General features: G+C 35.5%; 2 protein-coding genes across 2 annotated transcripts in view; both read left to right on the forward strand.

The window, feature by feature from the left end:
* LOC143598743 (TMV resistance protein N-like) overlaps nucleotides 1-20,171 on the forward strand; it is a 183,616-nt gene that overhangs the window by 124,717 nt on the left and 38,728 nt on the right. The gene's annotated exons all lie outside the window — the stretch shown is intronic.
* LOC143598417 (TMV resistance protein N-like) lies at nucleotides 3,379-6,060 on the forward strand. The gene is made up of 3 exons (XM_077076640.1): nucleotides 3,379-4,476; nucleotides 4,573-4,866; nucleotides 4,960-6,060. Exons 1-3 carry the CDS (start codon nucleotides 3,550-3,552, stop codon nucleotides 6,058-6,060), a joined length of 2,322 nt encoding a protein of 773 aa, XP_076932755.1. The 5' UTR covers nucleotides 3,379-3,549.

Genomic DNA, 20,171 nt, shown 5'->3' on the forward strand with positions numbered 1-20,171 from the left:
TATTTGACCAATTTAATATATTGTTAATTACTTATTTCAAATTTATTTTTAAAAATCTTAGATATTCACTATAATTGCTTATTAATGTAAATAATCATCATCTTTAATTTTAATGATACATTCCAATCATTTACACTTTTATTTATTTATGTTTTAATAACCGAATTTAACAACTCTTTTGTACTTTTTAATAGTCTCCAATCTCAACAAAGTTTCCATCTTTTATATTTGAACAATTTTTAATTACGCATAAATGTTCAGATTAATGTATACAATTGAAAGAATAGTTATATAATGAAACTGATTTTAAATAATGTAATGATGTTTAAGAGTTTAAAACATAATTTACCTTAGATTGCAGTCACTTTAATAGAACTTTAATTAGGGAATGACTTCTATGTAATAAAATTAAAATTAACCGGTTTAATTTTAATAGGAAATAAAAATTAATATGTTATTACCTAAAAATTTGACACTTGTAACAGAAATTTATAAACGATTTTTGATATTTTTATTATTAACTACATTATAACTTTTTAATAAACGAATTTTTAATAACATTTAATATATGTTTACATATTTCTTTTTTCTATTTTGTTTTTTAGAATTGATAGGAAACATAATTACCAGTTATCCATACTATTTTATCTTCTTAAAACCAATTAAAATATATGTTTTAATTAAGATGTGTGTACAAATAAATTTTTGTTAATTAGAGGCACAAAGATATTTCTCAATTATTTTTTTTACTTATATCTGGTATACTCAATTTATATTGTTTCCATACTTAGCAACAAAATTAACAAATTTAGTTGTGCTCCATATAAAAAAATCAATTTTTTGGTTTTTAATTAAGACCATACCAATTACATTTTTATATTTTAATTTGAACTAAAATTTTCAAAAACACATTATGCTAAATAAATCAGAAAGACCAAAATTATTTTGACTCATAGATTGGTTCTAAGATGTGCCAATAATGTTACTAAAGAATATGGATTAGAAGAACGGTTTGTGTAATGGAACTAGATTGCGAGTAATTAATTTGGGTATGTGTTTTGTTGAAGTAAAAGTTATTTCAAGTACTAATACTGGTTATTGCACCTATATAATTCGTTACGGTGTAACACCTTCAGATAAGAAACTTTCGGTTAAACTGAAGTGAATGTAGTTATAAAAGTCAAGGTCAATCTCTAGCAAAAGTTGACATATATCTCAGAGACCCGGTGTTTACACATGGACAACTCTATGTAGCTTTATCAAGAGCGAAGAGTTGTGTCAAAATTCTTATATTAAAAAAGAAAGACAGAGTTACAAATAAAGAATCAATATGGTTTATAAGGAAGTCTTTTTAATAGCTTATGCATTTTACATTTTTAACTTTTGATTATATTTTTACTGTAATTTGAATGTTATTTTGGTTTATCTTTGTATTTCACAATCATTTGTTTTCGTACAAATATTATTTACAACTTAAAGTATATTGTCGTCCTGAATAAAATATAACAACTTATGTTGTCAATTCAAATGACACGTGTTAGTTTGAAAATTTCAATATTTTCACTCGTGTCGTACACGGGTTAATAACCTAGTGAGAACAATAAAACAATATAACTCAAACTAGTACTTTCATTACCTTTCTAACAACTTTGAGAAATGACCTGCAGACCCCTAAAGTTTACAACTAATATTTAAACAAGTAGTTTAAACCATGATTTAAACCATTTGACCAGTTCCTCTTATAATTGCTAGTTTGTCTCCTGTCTATACTTCTCTTATAGTTGACCATTTGACCTGCAGACCCCTAAGGTTTTCCTACAATTATATTTTTTTAAGTCAACTAAACTGATTATTTTTAACCGTTACACAATATGTTTAAAATTATGAATTTACTATTTTAGCTTTTAAACTTGTAAAAAAATCAATCAAGTCCCTGGAGCACTTTATTATATTGCAAATGATTTTATCTAATTATCAAAAGCTTCTAAATAAAGGAACAGTTGTATTTGTGTTTAAACTTTTGCTAAGAAATCAAGTCAATGAAGAAGTAAGTAGTTAGCAAGGTCTGTGATTTCTTTAAACTGTTATTTCGTTTTCATACAATATATATGTTTTTAATCATGGTCCTACATTAAATATATGTTTTTGTTTCCCTGTTATGATTCCTAAAATACATCAAATATTTATATATTCTTATATACTTCAGGAGTTACTTAGAAAATTGAACAGTAACAAGGCTATTTAACACATTTACTTTATGTGTTATTTGTGTAACTAATTATTTATACTCATTTTTTTTGTTATAAAAGCAGACAAGGAATCTTATCTTATCTTGACCAAAAAAGTTGCCTTTACTCTCCACATGACCTGCACAAATTTTTCCACTGAAAATATCAGCTCTTGAAGGCATCTACTTTCCACATATGTACTTTATGTGTTATTTGTGTAACTAATCTTTCTATTTTATGTTATTACAGATTTCGTTTTATCCGCCTTTAAGCATTCCCTCCACCAAAAAGGCATTACAACTTACAAAGAACATGAATCTTATCTGATCGAATAAGAGGCTTTACTCTCTCCACGTTAGTGCACGTGTTTTTCAACTTAAAATATCAACCCTTGAAGAGTTATTCTATCATTTCTTACAAGTTTGTTTGCAATCAGATTTCGTTTTATTAAGATCCTTTTAAGGCTTTGAAGCGTACATTCAATGGCTTCTACTTCAGCTTCATCATTTGAAAAAAGCTTCAAATATGATGTTTTCTTAAGTTTTAGGGGAGAAGACACCCGTAAGACCTTTGTTGATCATCTGTATCATGCGCTTTGCAATAGAGGCATAACCACATACAAAGATGATGAAAAAATCGAAAAAGGGGAAAGAATCAATGAGCAGCTCGTAAGATCCATTGAAGACTCGAGAATTCACATCATAATTACATACACCCAGACGGTTCTAATCCTAATCAAATAGTATATAATTTGTATCTAATACAAATAGAGTTTAGGATAAGACTAAACTGAAATAAGACTACCTTATTAATTAATAAATAATAAATAAATTATTATTTGATTTCTCCTCAAAGCCACCCATGAGATTTACCGAACCGCCATTTATTCAAATATTGCTTCTTTTAATAAATTAATAACAAAAAGATTTAAGTTTTAGTCGGAATTTTAAGAAGGATCACTATTTCAAAGATACTTCTTCTATAAAATCCCAAGATTGTCTGATTTCCATTAACGAAAAAATCTTTTCAACAATTATCTTTGTAGTTTGCCTTTCATAGAAGGTGGGTCCAATAACGGTGCTCTGATATAGAATTGAAATAACTGTCCATGTGAGATGTTCACTAATCTGATTGAATCTTCTTTAAAACACAGGCATGAAGCTAAGTTCATTGAGAAAATTATTAAAGACATTTCACCAAAGCTACATTTAATCAGCTTGAATGTTGATGACAACTTAGTAGGCATGGAGACCCGGCTATTAAACGTGGTTTCATCTCTAGAACTTGATTCCAATGATGTTCTTATGATTGGGACAGGGGGATGGGAGGTGGTGGAAAGACGACTTTGGCCAGAGCTATTTTTGATCATATATCCATTCATTTTGAAAGTAAAAGCTTTGTTGAGAATGTCCGGGAACGTTCACAAGGCTCTGGTTTGAAGGAATTGCAAAAGCAGGTCCTTCAAGATGTCTTAAATGATCAAAAACTTGATGTAAAAAGTGTTTATGATGGAAAATGTATGATGAAAAAGATGATACATGGTAGAAAGGTTCTTCTTGTTCTAGATGACGTGGATCATATCGAACACCTTGCTGCGTTAGCAGGTACGCCTAATTGGTTTAAGCCAGGAAGTAGAATCATCATCACAACAAGAGATGAGCAAGTGCTGATAGCACACAAAGTGAACAACATTCATGATGTCAATCTGCTATCAGATCAGGAAGCACTTTGCCTCTTCAGTTGGCATGCATTTGGGAGAGAGATTCCAATTAACGGGTATAAAGAGTTATCAGAAAAGGTTGTACATTACGCTGCTGGTCTTCCCTTAACAATCAAAGTTTTGGGTTCACATCTTTGTGGTAGAAGTGAACTTGAATGGGTAGATGCCATAAATAGACTAAAAAATATTCCGCTGAAAGAAACTCTAGAAAAATTGGAACTAAGCTATAATGGTCTAGAAAATGACCAGAAAGAAATATTCCTAGATGTTGTATGCGTGCTGAAAGGTGAAACAAAATACAGAGCAATCAGAATACTTGAAAGTTGTGGATTTAATGCTCGAATTGGTTTAAGAGTTCTTGAGCAAAAATCATTAATAACTATTTCCAATGGAGACGGTTTGGACATCCATGATCATATAGAAGAAATGGGCAGGAATATTGTTCGGCGTTTGCACCCTAACGAACCTAGCAAACATAGTCGATTATGGATTAAAGAGGAAATTAAAGATATATTGGTCAATGAATTGGTAAGTTTCAAGCTTATATGAATGGTGGAAAACTAGAATGTTTTCTATTTTCTATTTCACATTTTCATAACAACTTCTTTTTATTATTATTTACAGGGCACCGAAGCAAAACGAAGTATACAACTAAATTTTACGTATGTTGATCGAGAAATCATTAACATAAATGGTCTTAGAAAGATGAAGGAACTTAGATTACTTTACATGGATTCTAGATATTTATATTTAGAAAACGAAGAAGTTAGCCAATGCTTACCAGATGCCTTACAATCTCTATGCTGGCATGGATACCCTTTTCGGTCCTTACCTGAAACATTTCAAGCAAATAGGCTTGTTAACCTTGACATGCGTGGTGGAAATATATCAAAACTCTGCGTAGGGGGAGAAAGAAAGGTAAATAATGGTTGATTGGTTGTTTTGCATATCGCATTTAATGTTATATTTTGTCATTGCCCTAATAATCATCAATTTTTTTCCTTATGACAGATTCTCAATAAGCTTAAGTTCATTGACCTCAGTAATTCAAAGTTGAGAACTTTTGACATTAGTATGACTCCAAATCTCGAAATGTTAAATCTTAGAGAATGCAGAGACTTTGTTGAACTCCTCATGCCCGTTGAATGTCTAAGCCTCAAGGTCCTCGACCTAAGCCATTCTAAGGTGAGTAGCCTTAACCTTGGGAAGACTCCACATCTTCGGGGATTATATCTTGAACGATGCTCTTATCTTCAAGAAATTAATGCTTCGGTGGCATGTCTAAAAAACCTAGTCGACTTTAAATTAGAGCAATGCTTAAATTTTGCATATTTTAGGGTTGACAAAGAGCATGACTCAGCTTATCTTGATTCTGTAGCTACATTTGAAATAGATGTAAAATGCGTTGATCTATGTCCACTGCATCGTAAACATAGTTTGCCAACGTTTACGTTTACATGTAAATATGTTGAACTTCGACCTTCGTGGAGTGGAAATTTTGAGAAACTTATTTCTTTTGGGCCGTGCGTTTGCAAAAACCTTGAGTACATTTTGGCAACTATCTGTGGCTTACAACATTTAAGAGAGCTTACGCTTGAAGGAAGTATTCCTCAGGACCTGTGGCGGTTAGAAAGTTTAGAGATGCTATCTTTGTGGAGGCAACAATTTCAACTTCTTCCAGATAGCATTTGTATGTTAAAACATCTAAAATCACTTAAACTTTATTCTTGTTTGGCTCTTGAACAGTTACCTGAGAATATATGTGAATTAGAGGGTTTAGAAGTCTTACGCATAACGGGTTCTGAATCTTTACTAGATATTCCGAATAATATATGTAAGATGAGAAGTTTAAAACGTTTGAAGATCACCTTTTGTGATAATATTAAGAAATTGCCGGATGAACTTGGGAGTTTAGAATGCTTGGAAGTGTTAGATATAGAAGGTACAGGCATAAGTCGTCCGCAGAGCATTTATCAATTGAAAGGTCTGCGTATTTATGGGTCCAGGGAGCAACTTGAGTCGTATGGTTTTACAACCATCTTGAAAGAACAGTGGTGCAACAGATACTCGGTCTTAATCAGTCACAACATGAGTATCTCCTTACAATGTTAATCGCTACTCTTTTTAGCTTTGATTTCACAATAAAGCGACTTTCATTGTTCATTTTTCATGTATTTAGTATGATGATAGACAAATTAGCTTCAGAACCCTTGTATTTTTCTTATCAGTAATTCTTTCTAATTTGTAAAATAACCCGTTTTGACCCATGCTATTTTTTAAAACGACTCGTCCTGACCAGCCTCATCGGTTTGCCAGGTTTACAACAAATAATCTGATCCTAAGTTTTAACTTAAGCCTGCAACTTTTTAAAAGTATTTATCAACACAGATTCCATGTTGTGACTCTTTCGTAAAGATTATAGATAGAAACACGTACATTCTTGTACATTGTAACCATATGTTTAGTAATGGAACTGGTACCAGGTATAGAACACGAACTCACACACGAACGCGAATATTATTATTGAGAAACTTCACAAAACTCAATTACAATCTCTAACCCCAAAGCAAGGGTATTTATAATCTAACATATCACGTTTAGACTACAACTAGGATTGCAAAATAATAGGACATAATAATTATACTAACAATTAAATCTAAGCACATTTAATTGTTTACAATTATCCACTCCATATTTAAATCATGTTACTTAATCTTGCACGCCAAGTAACGCCTTGAACCGAAATTCCCAACAATCACCCCGGAATTTTGAACTCGAAACCGACAAGTCTTCAACTCCAAGTAATTCCCGCATCTCCTTGAATTTGATTCTCCCAAGAGCCTTCGTCAAGATATCGGCACATTGCTTAACACCAGTAACATGCTCGACACTTACCTCTTCACGATCAACACATTCCCGAATGTAGTGAAACCGAGATTTAATGAGTTTGGTCTTTCCATGGATAAACGGATTCTTCACAAGAGCTATTGCTAATGTATTATCAATACGTAACACCACTGCTTGAATATCCTTGTCGAATAACTCACTTATGAAGTCTTTTAGCAAAACTGCCTGACACGCGGCTGCGCTTTGATGTGTGGGTAGAAATATGTGTATTAAGTGTTTAGAGTCGTGTGTTTTGATTAGTTATATATTGTGAACACGATTACTTTGAGTGCGTTTGTGGTTATAGGTGTGCGGAGCTTAAAGAAGCTAATTTGGAGCATTCATGATGGAGTGGAAATGAAAATGATGATCCATGAGAATATAGAGAATTGAAATACGAAGACGTGGCCACAAACGGGGAGGAAAACGGAGTTGAAACGAAGATTTTATGAAGAAAACAGTTTGGCCTAGCAATACTGTAACGCAGAGTGACCAGACCGTAGCTTACGGTCTGACAGTAGCTTACGGTGGCCAGACCGTAGCTTACGGTCTGGTCTGACAAAAAAAGAGATTTTGGTGATTTTTCTTCCATATTTAAGGCCCAAAAACCCTAATATCAAAATCATTCAATCATAATCAGTCTTGGGACTTCTTGGAGGCCATCATACACCATCCTAACACTTACCAATCATCACAATCATCCATGTTCTCATCATCTCAACCAAGAATCAAGATCTTCAAGATGCATATGCTAGGCTAAAGTTTTAGTGACCATCTCCAGGCGTAGGGTGGTGTTTGTAAGCAAGACCTTCTGGTATTTTGAACTTTAATATTGGATTTGGATTTAGTTAATCATTCGGTTAGTTGAATCTATACATTTGTTTATGCATTCAATAGTTTTTCGTAATTGAATGTTTTGTGTTTTTATCAGATTTGTGGTCATTAACTTTAAGGATTAAGTTCTTTGAGACATTGGCCCATTTATCATTTACCATTAAATCACTTACATTTATCAAACCTTAAAACTGGTAATCAATTAGGTTATTATTCCACCAAACCAACTGTTCGGATTAAGTTCTGTCAATTAGTGAGATCAAATATTTAGTCTTTTGATTATAAGTGTAATCAATCGAGTTTTCAAATAGGTTTAACAATTGGTCTAGTCTGCTTCACAACCTGAAACCTAGAGTTTGGTTACTTTTCTCTAACTGTTTACAAACAAATCATTATTTAATCTGCTTGACATCGTTTGTCCACCCTAGAATAATTAATTAAAAAGCCATTAAACTTGATTAGCACTTTCCACTGATTCCCTGTGGATTCGACACCTTATTTGCCCTAGCTAGTAAAGGTTTTATAAATGTTTTTGATTGACCTTTCGACATCGATCAAAATGGCGCCGTTGCCGGGGAATCAACGCGCAAAGTGTTAGTTTAGTGTTTTGTTTACTTTTAGTTTTATTTTATTTTTGTCAGTTTTATGTTTGGTATTTGTGTGTTTCATGTGCACTCAGTATGACGTGGAGTTGGGTCTATGACCCACATGAAGGATATAAGGCCGTGAAGGATGATGACCCGTAACGTACACATTCATATCATGGCCCACCTTCACCAAACTCTCAAGGCTTCTACAAGTCAGATAACCAAAGGAGCTTCAACGAGTAGGGTCGCAACATGCGGTACCAAAATTATTCATCGCCTCAATCTGATTATAAGGGTTATTATGGGTCAACAACAGGTAACCACGAAAACTCGTATCAAAGTAATTCTCAATCTCAGAAGAGAATTTATTGTTACCAGTTTGAGGATGATTCGGACTATGATAGTGAAGGGTCCGATACGCCAAGTTTTGTAAGTTATCAAGAGGAGGATGACTACTACTGCCATGAACATCCTCAACCAATATACGAGGAAGTACCTCAACATTATAATCATGGTGGTACATATCAAAGAAATTATCAACAAGATCAAGAAGATTCTTCGGGTAACAAAGAAGTTTCTTGGAAAGATGTTATAGATTTTCTGAAGGAGATGAAGAGAGATCAAGAAGCTCACAATAATCAGAGGTTAGAACTCCAGGAGACGTTTAATGACGCTCAAGATAAACTGGTGAGTCAGCTATTAGAAGAGGTGGCTCAAATTGAACGAGAACAAGAAAAGTTGGCTAGTGGTGCCATGGTTAATGAGGAAGTGATAGAAGAGGCTCTAGATCTTTCAGAGAATGAATTTGAGGATCTGATTTTGGAGAATAATACCACACCAATTCCTCTAGTTACCGAAGAGCCAATGAATGCATCAGTTGTGGTTGATGATGAGGATATAAAGGGGGAGAGTTTGGATCTTTTGGGGCATGAAGTTGAATGTTTAGACCCGATTGAAGACATAGTAACCTTTAAAGAACCGGTGACTGAAGTAACCCAGGTCCAGGTGAAGCTGAATCCCAGTCGTTCTCCCATTTTGGTCACGCATATAAATGAAGATTGGGGTAATGGTGCAAGTTCAAAGAAGAGGAAAGTGAGTTTGGAAGACCTTGAACAAAATATGGTGAAGTGGCCTTGTATTCGGTTTACACACATGTCCACCACAGAGAAGAAGGTATGGGCACAAAATTTTAATTACCGAGCATACACGGGAAATTCGATGGGAAAATGTTTGGTTCGACCACGATCGAATCCTAGTGTTTTAATCTCAAGAAAGAGGGTGTGGGCTCGATGTGTGAGTTGCCAGGCATATGTGGGAAACATTGAAGGTAAATGTTCATTCACATCGACTCATAATTGTTTATTAGACATCTTGAACATGAAGGAAGAAGAGGAGCCAAGATGTGTCAACTACCGAGCTTTTACAGGGAATTCGGTAGGAAAGTGTCCGCTTAGACCACCGTAAACGTCATACCAGGTAACGGCCTGACTGAAGACCTTAACAAAAACTTAGCGCAAATCGGGAGGCAACCCGCATTTTAATTTCAATTTGTATTTTATTTTATTTTTTTGTTTGTTTAACAGTATTATTTCAAGCGTACCACTGTAGCAAAATTCAAGTGTGGGGATGCCACACGGAAAATTCGGAGTTTTATGGTGTTTTGATGAAAGAATTTTAAGTTATGAGGTTTCGGATATCCGACGTGCTTTCATGTTCCCTTTGCTACAGTTGATTCAGGTACGTGTATATTTTTGTTGTATTTGAACTTTGTGGGTGTAGTTCACTATAAACCCTCACGAGACCTTACTCGTCCACCCGGGCTACGGGGGGTTTAAAGGGCTTGTTGCATATGCTAAATGCAATCGTGAGTCCTACGAAAGTGAGTTAGGTCTTTTAACATTTTTACTCGTTTAACAAATTCAATTATGAAATTTATTTAACTCGGCTTGGTAATTATAATCAACAGTTTTGCAAACAGTTTAAAAGGCATATTCTAGTATTGTGAGAAGCATGCTTCTACACGTGTGAGAGTTTGCAGATATTGTTGAGTGAGTTGAGGAGACATGTTCATCTGGAGCAAGCACGAGTGCACACGAGTTACCTATATCAGGTGATTTCGCTTTCATAGTTTTCTTTGTTTTATTAGTTGCATTGTTAAAAGTGTAATTGTATAAATTGTTATGACCATCACATTACGCCCGTTTTAAAAAAAATAAAATAATAAGCAGTAAATTTTAACCCGTCCTCGTTAATGTTCTTTTAAAAGTTATATTTTTAAACATTAAGGATAATGTCAACCTCAAGTGTGGGGATGGGGAAAATTGAAAATTTTGGCCTTAGAGTACCTTGATTGTGCGCAAATAGCGGAATTCTAACTTGTTAATTGCTAGTATTAATGTCAAGTAGAGGTCTTTGGTCATGGTCAGTTTTTAAGCTTCTCGAAAGTCTTCCCATGCAAATGGTTTTCAAAAATAGAAAATTAAAATGAACCGTCTAGATGGGCATAACGAGTCATGGGAACAGGTACACATGTTTATATCGTCAACCCTATTCCTCCGGTACGTGTGTGAGTTGACCCAAATATATATAATACACATATAATATATAGTACACACATGTCATTTGAGTGCTTTCATTGATGTTCATGGATTACGGGATCGTAGTTGGCAAAATGCAAAAGTGATAGAGGCAATTAGGTTAAGCCTCATCTGGATGAGCAAGAGTGTGGGTACTGGGGGGTTGGGGCCACATACATTATACATATGAGGATGGTTAATGAGAGGGGCGGGGGGTTGGGTCCCTTAGAAAACCTTTTTCTGGACTTATTTTTAATTTGGTTAACCCCGACATTATGTTACGAGACAATCCGGCTTACTAGGTTTATTTGTAATTGCATTTGTTTTTGATTGTGTATTTGTATTTGTTCCGGTATTAAGCATTTCATTGTTATGATTTTAAAAATAATTGAGGAAAAAGCCAAAAATATGTCAATGTATATTCAGTTATGTATTTAGTAGTTTGTTTATGTAAAAAAAAGGAGAAAAAAAAAGCAAAATAATAATAATAATAATAAAAGTCAAAGAAAAGCTCAAAAAGAGTCAATGTTCTAGTCAGTATTGGTTGTAAATGAAAGTCAGTGAGTTTGTTTAGTTGTTTAGTCGTTGGAATAAATTAAGTCATTGTTTATTTAGTTGTTTTGTAATAAGCCAGATCGGATCGTCTTAGCTACTTCAAAAATTCCTTTCCATACCCTTACACTTGGCCCCGTTACAACCCTTTTTAAGACCTCTTGATTTGCATTTGTGTCAAAGCAGCTTTATGGATGAATATTTGCTTATGAGTGATATTGAGAGCAGAATGATACTAGCACATCTTTTGCTAGTCCAGATATTAAACCGAGAGGAGAGATATTATATTATGAGGGGTATGACCATGTGTGCCTTAACCGGAAACAAAGTACACTCGTTTGGGCAGTTTCAAAAGTTTTAAAATGTATCATTAAATTATTTGGTGGGTTATCAACCTTGACAGTGTCAATTCTTGGGAATCGGGTATGACCTTATACCTCACTAGTATTAATACTTATAATTGATGAACCGTCGATCGAGGTGTATATGTTGCATGAGAGTTTCTTGAGGGCAAGCAAATGATAAGTGTGGGAATGTGATGTGTGGGTAGAAATATGTGTATTAAGTGTGTAAAGTCGTGTGTTTTGATTAGTTATATATTGTGAACATGATTACTTTGAGTGCGTTGGTGGTTATAGGTGTGCGGAGCTTAACGGAGCTTAAAGAAGCTAATTTGGAGCATTCATGATGGACTGAAATGAAAGTGATGATCCATGAGAATATAGAGAATTGAAATACGAAGACGTGGCCGCAAACGGGGAGGAAAACGGAGTTGAAACGAAGATTTTATGAAGAAAACAGTTTTGGCCTAGAAGGACCGTAAGGCAGAGTGCCCAGACCATAGCTTACGGTCTGACAGTAGCTTACGGTGGCCAGACCGTAGCTTACGGTCTGGTCGTAGCTTACGGTCTGGTCTGACGAAAAAAGAGATTTTGGTGATTTTTCTTCCATATTTAAGGCCAAAAAACCCTAATATCGAAATCATTCAATCATAATCAGTCTTGGGACTTCTTGGAGGCCATCATATACCATCCTAACACCTACCAATCACCACAATCATCCATGTTCTCATCATCTCAACCAAGAATCAAGATCTTCAAGATGCATATGCTAGGCTAAAGTTTTAGGGACCATCTTCGGGCGTAGGGTGGTGTTTGTAAGCAAGATCTTTTGGTATTTTGAACCTTAATATTGGATTTGGATTTGGTTAATCATTCGGTTAGTTGAATCTATACATTTGTTTATGCATTCAACAAGTTTTCATAATTGAATGTTTGTGTTTTTATCAGTTTATTGATTTGTGGTCATCAACTTTTAGGATTAAGTTCTTTGAGTCATTGGCCCATTTATCATTTACCATTAAATCACTTACATTTATCAAACCTTAAAACTGGTAATCAATCATGTTATTATTCATCCAAACCAATTGTTCGGATTAAGTTATGTCAATTAGTGAGGTCAAATATTTAGTCTTTTGATTATAAGTGTAATCAATCGAGTTTCCCAAATAGGTTTAACAATTGGTCTAGTCTGCTTCACAACCTGAAACCTGGAGTTTGGTTACTTTTCTCTAACTGTTTACAAACAAATCATTATTTAATCTGCTTGACATCGTTTTTCCACCCTAGAATAATTAATTAGAAAGCCATTAAACTTGATTAACACTTTCCACTGATTCCCTGTGGATTCGACACCTTACTTGCCCTAGCTAGTAAAGGTTTTATAAATGTTTTTGATTGAACTTTCGACATCGATCACGCTTGCCGAGTTGCCGCCATATACTCTGCTTCACACGATGAGAGTGCAACCGTACACTGTTTCTGAGAACGCCAAGTAATTGGTGAAGACCCAAGATAAAACATGTGCCCCGTAGTGCTTCTTCCATCGTCTTGGTCAATATTATGGCTACTATCACTATAACAAAGTAACACGTTTTTCCCACGAGTGTAAAAATACCAAAACTGAGAGTACCTTGAATATAACGAAGAATTTGCTTTATAAGAGTTGCATGAGATTTCTTCGGGCTTTGCATCTACCGGCTTACGACTCTGACAGAATACGCCAAGTCGGGACGAGTTTGTAAAAGGTACCGGAGACACCCGGCAATCTTTCGATATCTCGTAGCATCAAAATCTTCTTCGTCTTCAAATATAGAAACTTTTATACTCGGAATTTGATCAGGATTGCAAATCTCCATTCCCGCTTCTGCTAAAATTTTCTTCGCATACGCTTCTTGCTTAATTTTTATCCCATCGTTGCTTTGTGAAACTTCAATTCCGAGATAATAAGTTAGCTTTCCCAAATCCGACATCTCAAAGTTTAAAGCCATCTCGCGCTTAAACTCCATAATTAAGTTTAAATTGGAACCCGTCACGATTAAGTCGTCAACGTACACACCGACTATTAAAAGATCGGCTCCAATTTTCTTTCGGCTTGTTCTTCTATGCACCGGTGAAACTTCATATTTAACAAAATACCATTCAACTTTGTATTCCACGCCCTCGGAGCTTGCCTTAAGCCGTACAACGCTTTGGATAAGTTGTATACTTTGTGCTCTTCACCCTTTTTAACAAAACCGAGCGGTTGAGTAGCAAAAACTTGTTCTTTTAACTCGCCATGTAGGAACGCGGATTTGACATCGAGGTGATGCAATTCCCAACCTCCATTCACTGTGAGAGATAATAATAAACGAACCATTTCGAGTCTAGCCACTGGTGCAAAAACCTCGTCAAAGTCGACTCTGGGTTGCTGAACATAACCCTTTTCCACGAGTCTCGCCTTGTGTTTATTAAGCGAGCCATCCGCGTTTCTTTTAACCTTGAAAACCCACTTTAAACCAATCGCCTTTGCATCACGTGGTAACTCGGTCAACGTCCACGTATTATTTTTATTAATCGACTCAATTTCGACACCCACTTCGGTTTCGATTTTGCATCATCAAAACAAACCGGTTCATCATCAGCAAGCAATAACAAATCTTCATCAATTATACTCGAATTCAAGACATAATCATTAAAATGTACCGGGGTAACCGTGGCTCAAGATGATCTCCGGACACCCGGCTCAGGTGTAACTGTGTTGCTTGTACCATTCGGGCTTGTTGGAGCATTTTCGACTATCGGTTCTTCGTCGTCTTCTTCACCCCCGTCACCACTTGAACTCGTAGAGTTTGACTCAAGGCTCGACCCGATGTTTTCGGTATTAACGGTTCCTTCTCCGGTATCAATTTCATCACCAAAGTTAACCCAAAACATGCCAGGTGATCGATCCTTCTCGTTGATTGCCTCGGTACTTTTACCCAATTCCAACTTTGCTTTTCGTCAATCATCGTGTCACCCTCTCGACTCACAACAATTTTCTTAGTCGATGGATTGTATAAACGATACGCCGCCAAACCTTTCTCACTCCCGAGATAAACTAAATGAGTCAAATGATCGTCTAACTTCTTAATATTTCCCGCAACTACTTTTGAATACGCAACACATCCAAAAACTTTAAGAAATTTAAGATTCGATTTCTTTTTTTGTAACATTTCATACGGTTTTTTGTCTTTTAACGATCGAGTTGGAATTTTATTAATCACATCGGTTGAATACCTCACCGCTTCACCCCACATATAATTCGGTTATTGTCTCGCTTTTAATATGCTCCGACTAATATCCAATACCGTGCGGTTTCGCCTATCCACGACACAGTTTTGTTGACGTGTATATGGAGCGGTTAAATGCCAATAAACCCCTCGTTTTCAGAGAACCGATTGAAATCACGAGAGGTAAATTCCCCCCTCAATCGGTTCCCGATCGAAACGTCTTGATTTTCTCACTATTTTCCGCTTCCACCATGACTTTAAATCGCTTGAAGGAATCAAACGCTTCACTTTTTTCCTTCAACAAAAAAGTCCACATGAAAAGTGAAAAATCATCTATCAAGACAAACACATACCTATTTCCGGCTATGGTACTAGGAGTAATGGGGCCGCATAAATCTCCATGGATTAGTTCCAACGCTCAGGTTGCTCTAAAATTCGCCGACTTCGGAAACGGTTTCCTCGTTTGCTTACCGACTAAGCACGAGTCACAATTTGATTTTCTTGATCAACTTTTGGCATTCTAACGACATATTATTTTTCACCATTTGTTTCATAGACTCGAAATTTACGTTTCCTATTCTCGCGTGCCAAAGCCAATTCAAATTATCAATCCCGGCTTGTAAACACACGGGTTTCCCCGTCTTTAATTTTATCGTATAAAGACGATTCTTGGATCGAGTAACCCGCATCAACAATTTTCCTTGATCATCATACATCAACAAGTAATCGTCTTTCATACGAATATCACAACCACTTTCCATTGCTTGCCCAAGACTAATAATATTACTTTATAAACTAGGAATATAATAAATGTCGGTCAATAATTGTTGCTCCCCCATTTTATCGACTAGCAATATCGACCCTTTTCCGCAAATATCAACATAAGACCCATCTCCAAATTTAAGTTTGCCACTAACACGCTTATTTAACTCATAGAAAATAGATAAACTACCCGTCATATGGTTGCTCGCTCCATTATCCAGATACCACAAGTTTTGTTTGTTCGAACCACCCTCATAATATTTTGGTATAACCTTATGTTCATTCAAGTACACTTTTTCTTGAACACACTGCACCATATAGAGGGACGGGTCTTTTTCTTTTGCTTCGGCCAAATGTGCTTATCTCTCTTTCCTTCGTACCAGACACCTCGAAACGAAGTGACCAAGTACATCACAACGAAAGCATTGAACTTCTGAGTAATCCTTTTTACCCTTTCGTTTATCCCCTTCGTTGACCCTCCTTGTGAACCACGGTTCTAACTCCCACGTCCACCACCACGTCCATTACCACGTCATCGGTTCGAACCTTTCTCGCGCCCCTACTCGATTCGCGTGAAAACTGATTCGAATTCGAAGAGGATTCAAAATTATTAAACAAAAGTTTACCTTCTTCAGAACGCAACACGTGCCCTTTGATACGCTCCTCATAAGCATTGAACCTCCCGACAACATCCTCAAAACCGACTATTTTAAGGTCTAACACTTGCTCGAGGGATGCTACAACTTGGATAAACCGGCTCGGCCGGCTTGTGAAGAATTTCTGGACTAGCTTCCTTTCTTCATACGGTTGTCCAAGTGTGGCTGCTTTAGAAGGGTCGCGGTCATTCTCGAGGCATACTCATCAATGGTTTCGGTTTCTTTCATCATCATACCGTCAAATTCACGTATTAACGTATGAAGTCTAGCATCCTTCACACGTTCCGCACCCATATTTCTTGACTTTATGGCATCCCACATCTCTTTTGCCAATTTAAAATTACCGATTTGGAGTATTTGTTCCTTGGGAATCGACAGAAACAGAAGCGCCTTCGCAATGTTATTTTTCTTCGCGTCATTAGAGCCCGGGTTAATTACATCCCAAACTCCATGAATCCCAAAAATAACCTCCATATGCATATTCCAAATCATGTAGTTCGTTTTCTTCAAACGCGGACACTTAAACGACCCAGAGATCGTCTCTTTTCCCGTTTGGCTCGCGTCACCCATCTTGTTTTTACGGCTGCATGTTTTTGAAAAATCCTTTGGTGTAACTGGTTCAATTTTCCAGCCTACACGATTAAACCCAATTCCGAATCTGACCCGAACATGCCTTTCGGTTTCAGAAGCAAACACAAGTGATTCTCTTTCAATTGAAACAACACTAGTTTTGCTTTTGAGCCTTCCAGATCATGGACTCTATTTGTTTGGTGAATTATTAATAAATAATGCAATAATGGAATTCACTTTACTGAATGGTTTTTTTTATCAAACTAAACTCCTTGGTCAAAACAAACCATAAGTCACGTGAGAGGTTGAACAACCTCCACCTTGATAATTGTACCTTCTTTATAGTTACCTCAACAAAAGAACAGGATTCTAATCACCAACCACCACTTGATATTCTTTTCTTTTGCTGACCAGATTCAAACAACTCAATCGTCCACCGATTGAACTCTCCAAATCAGAACTCAGGTTATTACTGCTCTGATTTAGCTGAACGAACCTTCGACAATTGCACAATTGCAGGTTTCTGATAATCGTACAAAGTTCCCTCACGTCGCGGGTTTTGTTTCCGGTGGCAGGTACACGTCGATCGTTGATTGCAGGCTACTGTTGGAGTATGAATGTGATCACAGATGCAGGTCGCAGGTCTTCTTCTTTAAGGCTCTGATACCAGGTATCGAACACGAACTCGCACACGAATACGAATATTATTATTGAGAAACTTCACAAAACTCAATTACAATCTCTAACCCCAAAGCACGCGTTTAGACTACAACTATGATTGCTAAATAATAGGACATAATAATTATACTAACAATTAAATCTAAGCACATTTAATTGTTTGCCATTATCCACTCCATATTTAAATCATGTTACTTAACATTGCACGCCAAGTAACGCATTGAACCGAAATCCCAACAGTTTAGTTGATTGACAGCACAAGTATATATAACATCTTTCAAAATAATATTTTTAACTTTTGAAAATATATTTAAAAACGTTATTACGTAATTTAATTTGTACATTGTATTAACATACAATTTCGTTGAGCTTATAAATTAAAACAATAAAATATTATTTATAAAAATTTAAAATGTATATGTTAATTTAGTAAATTTAGTAATAATGTACGGTTACAATATACAAGTATTTAAAACAAATAAAGGTTATCGATTTATTCAAAATTTTCTCTTTATTTAGGGATTTGTCAAGCAATATCATGAAGGTGTAATGTTTTATTGAAAATTTAATCAAGTAAATTTGAAGTAGTTTATTAAAAATTTATGGACAATTTGTATAGAATTACGAAATATACTTTCGAATGTGCTGAACTAACAATAATCAATTCTGTCAAAAACATATTTACAGGTTATACTTGAAATAAAAAACGATAACCAATTCTGTTCTGATCGTATATAATATATGCACACCACTGCTCGATGAAATGCATGTGTGAAAATTGTCATGTTAAAATCAGCTTTTTCAATATTTGTTGTCCGGATTGTGACCAGCAAAAGGTGACTGGCCCGTTTGTTCTGAATACCAAACAGAACTGCTTGGATATTGTTCTGGGCTCGGGTTTATCTGTAGGTCATTCGGTCTCATTCGGGTAAAGCTGAGAACTACCCTCAACCTTTTTTTTATTTTCAGCCTTTACCCAAATTATCAATTTTCCACCCGATGCTAATTCTAAACCCGAACCGACCCGCTAAAATCTCCACAACTCTGCCCATATAATCCATATATTTATTGACTTAAATGTTTCATCTTAAGTAACTTTCATTAAGACAATGGCTTCAATAGATTGATTTGGTGATTGTGTACCGGGCATACCAAGAATGCTTTTGTTATCCATTATGTTGTGATGTTGACAACAGGAATGTTAACCGTAGTCAAAAAGTCAATATGGACCACAATGCAGTTAACCAAAAAAAAGTCAACGTTGATAAAAAGGTCAATTCTAGAAAAGTTTGTGTACTTCAAACATCAGTTGGGAGTTCAGGAATTTGAATTAAGGGAGGGTATTAACATGTAATTCAAATTAATATGGGTGATTGGGTCTACCGGTTCTTAAGGGGTTCAAGTTGAATAAGGACATTGCCAAGCGGCTGAGAAGTCTGAGTCTATTACCTTCATCTATAGTTTACTTATCGTATTCAATATCAACAGTGGAGGAACCAGAAAATTCCAAATGGGGGTTGTAATATAATTGTTTTACATTCGTAATTCAAAAGTGTACACATATTACTTTTTTTTACCGATAGTCGGTAACTGGCATCTTCGAGGTCCCATAGCTTGAAATCGTTGAAGAATTGCTTCATTTTCAACACTTGCAAAGATATCTTTCTCTACATAGCACACCAATGCATCTGTGAGAAAATTATCACCCATCTTATTACGTAAATCAGTCTTGATAAACTTCATCGCGGAAAACTATCTTTCAACAGGAGTTGTTGCAACCGGCAAGACCAAAGCCAACTCAACTAGTCGATAAACAAGGTCATATGTAATATGATATTTCATCTGAACCATTTTCTTTGCAAGTTCTCCAATATTATGAAGACCGGAAAAAACTTCATTACTTTTCATATTTGAAATGTACCAATCAAGTTGTATCCTTAGTTGTCCGAGATCAAAACCATTAAAATCATCTGAATATAACTCAGCAAGCCGTAGTAACTTCTCATGGTCAAAAGCTTGAAATGAGTCTCTAGGGTCTAGACACGCTATACATGTAAGCAACTCCGAGTTTGCCTTAGTAAAACGCTCATTCATTTCATTAAGAAGAAGATCAACAACCTAGAATCATGTGGAAATAAAATATAAAAAGTTTGCTAGCAAAAATTGTTATAAGCTGAACTTTATTAACAAAAACAAAAATAAATGAGAGTAAGGCACCTGATAAAAAATATCAACGCGAAAGCGATGGAGATATGTTTGTGGCTCATCATCAATTGTCCTTCTAACTCGACCTGGAATAACGTCTTCCATATTAGGCAAATAAATTTCATTTTTAGAACAAAATGTGGTGACTTCATTCAATAGCTCCACCCAGCCATCATCCCTGTATTTCTTTATAACATATTTCATATCTTCAATCAATCGAACCGCATTACCAATATTTTGATTCTTCAATTGTAGGGCTTGTGATAGGTCATTTGTCTTTCTTAACAAGTTTAACATTAAATGGGCAATAAAGACAAACTCAAAGTTT

Source organism: Bidens hawaiensis, unplaced genomic scaffold (assembly GCF_021521415.1).
Source record: "Bidens hawaiensis isolate Kalapana, Puna unplaced genomic scaffold, B.hawaiensis_p1.1 tig00001904_1, whole genome shotgun sequence".
NCBI lineage: Eukaryota > Viridiplantae > Streptophyta > Magnoliopsida > Asterales > Asteraceae > Bidens > Bidens hawaiensis.